A 3,252-nucleotide genomic window follows, 5' to 3' on the forward strand; every position below is an offset into this window, starting at 1 on the left:
GGATGGTTATGAGCCACCATGTGGTTGCTGGGATTTGAACTCTGGACCTTCGGAAGAGCAGTCGGGTGCTCTTACCCACTGAGCCATCTCACCAGCCCGTAAATAAATATTTTTAAATGTATTACTAATATATTCAAGTCATCTCAAACAATAGGATTTCTGAATTATATTGAATAAGGGCAAAAGGTGTATATATATATAGCTTAGTAGCTGGGTGTAGGCTTATCATTGTGAGGCTCAGGGTTCAATAAAATAAGTAACACAGAATAAATTTGTACATATCACCAGTCAGGAGAAAAGATATAAACAGGGGCCACAGAAGGATATTTAGACAAACCAGGCATGTGATGCATGCCTCTAACTCCAGCACCAGAGGCCAATGCAGAGACTGCACTCTGAGGCCAGCTAGAGCCGTGTGACTACATCTTGTCTCAGAACATGGAAGACTGAGTCAGAGGGGATGAGAGGCAAGGCACAGAAAGACTGTGAGCTGAGTGAGGGAAGGACAACTCACATACATGAAAACATCACAATGGCTTCCAGCAACTGCCCTTACCTGTTTCTGAGAGTGTGAAAAGGCTTCTTTCCCAATAGTGCGAAGAACAACGTGATGCTGGCCTTCTAAAATAAGCTGCTTGTTATCTTCTACAACGTATGCCTAAAATGCAACCAACAGAAATGTCACCTTTCATTCACATAGAAACCTCAAAATTGACCATCTCAACATCTGGTGGGAAGAAAAGAATGACACCTACTTTTCATTATTTATCAATAACCCCATGTCACCACTCCAACCTTTATTTATCCATTCCATAAAGAACCATCTGCCCCTCCCTCTCAATCTGTTTGGGTTTTTCTATAACTCAAGTTATGCAAGTACTTCAAAGAGACAAATCTTGAGTATTTTTTTCCTTGTTTTCAATAGACTTTCAAGAAACAACTCAAAAGAAGTGTGTCACAACGTAGGCCTCTTTTGTGTGTGAACATCATGTGCATGGGTGTCCCTGAGATCCAGAGCTCCGCATGTACTGTCCCCCTCAGCCACCTCTCTCCGCCCTGCACTACCTGGCTTCTGGGGATCTGAACTCAGGTCCTGTGCCTGCATAGCACTTTATCCACTGAGCCACCTCCACAGGCCCAAGAAAGGCTGCTTTCTGAAGGCGATCTCAGTTAGAGACCAAGAAGTGACATATAAACTTCTTTATTCAGCTGTCAAAATGCAGATGACCATGACTAAATCTGGTGAGTGACAATGGTTATGCCTTCTCAGACTGTGTGGACCAGGGTGGCCGCAAACCTGTGATTCTATGCACTAAGTGCCAGCATTATAGGTGTGTACCAGCATGCCCACTTTAACCCATACACTTTCTTTTGGTTTTGGTCACTTTTTCCAAGATAGGTTCTCATTGTATATCACAGATGGGAGTGGAATCTGCTATATAGCTCAGGCTGGAATCAAACTTAAGCCTTCTGAATATTAGAATTACAGGCACATGGCGCCATATCTGGCTACAGTACACATTTTAAAAAGACTTTCTACTAGTCAATAGTAAATAGATTTCATCTATTTTAAGATATCTACTCCAACTGTCTCTTGAAGTGACGCTGTTGTAGAGAAATCCTTGCCAATGGCTCTGCTTTACTATATACTATATTGCCACATTATACAACATACAAGATTTATCTGGAGTTTTGTATTTAAATTTTATTTATTTATTTTATGTGCATCAGTATTTTGCTAGCATGTATGTCTGTGCACTGTATGCATGACTGGTACTTGGGGAAGTCAGAAGAGAATGTTGGATGCCCTGGAACTGGAAAAACAAACCACTACGTGGTTGCTAGGAATTAAACCTGGGTCCTCTGGAGGAACAGCCCAATGCTCTTAACTGCTGAGTCATCTCTCCAGCCCTGACTTATTTTTAATAAGCCAAATTTTCTTTAGATTCAAGAGACTGCATCAGAACGCTGCAAGCATCTTAATGGTTGAGTATGTTCCACATCTGTATTCATTGACCAGTGACAGTTTGTCATGTGGGGTCATACTTTTGTGTATTCCTATCCTAAGGCACAAGACAGCACACAGCCCACTCAGCCCAGAACTCAGAAGTCAGTCTGTTGAACAGCAGTTGGCTTAACCTTACAGGAGTTCACTGACTGTGTCTTGGGACAATGTATGACATCTTTTACATAGACTTCCAGGCCAACCTGAGTTATATATGGAGACCCTGTCTCAAAACAAAACAAAACAATTGGATGCCCAAGATATGAGTTTGTGCTGAATAGTGTTTGATTCACAAATTTTCCTGTTCCTATGCATGATATCTCACAATTAAGATGACTTTACAAATGTTCAGTAGCTAGCTAGGTGTGGTAACACACACCTGTAATCCCAGAAGTTGGGAGGTATGGGAAGGATCAGGAGCTAAAGGCCAACCTTGATTATGTAAGATCCTGTGAGAAAAATAAAAACCGAAAACAGAAAGGGATAAGGTATTTTAAATTCTCTTTTAATTTATAGACATTTTCTCAACTCACTGTGAATGCAGCTCCAGGTACTAACTACCACCAAGCTTTGTATCATAGCCTTTAATACATGCAACCTCTACTTTCCATCAGGATTACATATCTTCCTTTACATGTGATCAATGGGTCATTTTGGGAAAAGTAAAATTTTCTTCTCAACCAAGGTCACTGTGGACTTGACAGTTGAGTACAGATTATAGCATATATTACTCAAAATCTTACTTTAAGTGCATCAAGGGACACTCAAGAGCTTATGATTTCAAGCTAATGCATAACAATGCACAAGCAGTCTTTTTTTAAACATAAAACACATTCTGCGATTAACATGCACCTTATTTAAGCAGTGTCTCATTTGAAGTTCATGCAAAGTCAGCATGTTTATAAAAATATAAACTACTTCCAGTACCAATAAGTAAGTAACGAAAAAAGATAAAAAGGGAGAAAAGGCACACAAAAGATGGAGCACAAACAGCAACAAGTCCAGGAGACTGAGCACCCACAGACTCACAGAGCAACTTCTCTCTTGATAGTGTCTGGAATTGCTCATGACAGAGAGTTTAACAGCACCTGCTTTCATAGACCTGTATGTCCACAATATTCTTGGTGACACAAAGAAACAACACTAACCAATAGAAGAAAACCACCTGTTCTTATTGAATTCTTTTCTTTAGACAAAAACATTCAAAAAGTCATTGTGGGGCTGGTGAGATGGCTCAGCGGTTAAGA

The 3,252-nt window shown here is 40.3% G+C and overlaps 1 protein-coding gene across 6 annotated transcripts in view; it reads right to left on the reverse strand.

The window, feature by feature from the left end:
* Trappc8 (trafficking protein particle complex 8) overlaps positions 1-3,252 on the reverse strand; it is a 77,222-nt gene that overhangs the window by 7,592 nt on the left and 66,378 nt on the right. For all 6 annotated transcript variants that reach the window (XM_029546925.1, XM_029546922.1, XM_021214529.2 and 3 more), the window contains one exon: positions 557-658. In XM_029546925.1, coding sequence (XP_029402785.1) covers positions 557-658 — 102 coding nt within the window. The remainder of the gene's footprint in view (positions 1-556; positions 659-3,252) is intronic.

This window comes from Mus pahari, chromosome 15 (genome assembly GCF_900095145.1).
Source record: "Mus pahari chromosome 15, PAHARI_EIJ_v1.1, whole genome shotgun sequence".
NCBI classification, from domain to species: domain Eukaryota; kingdom Metazoa; phylum Chordata; class Mammalia; order Rodentia; family Muridae; genus Mus; species Mus pahari.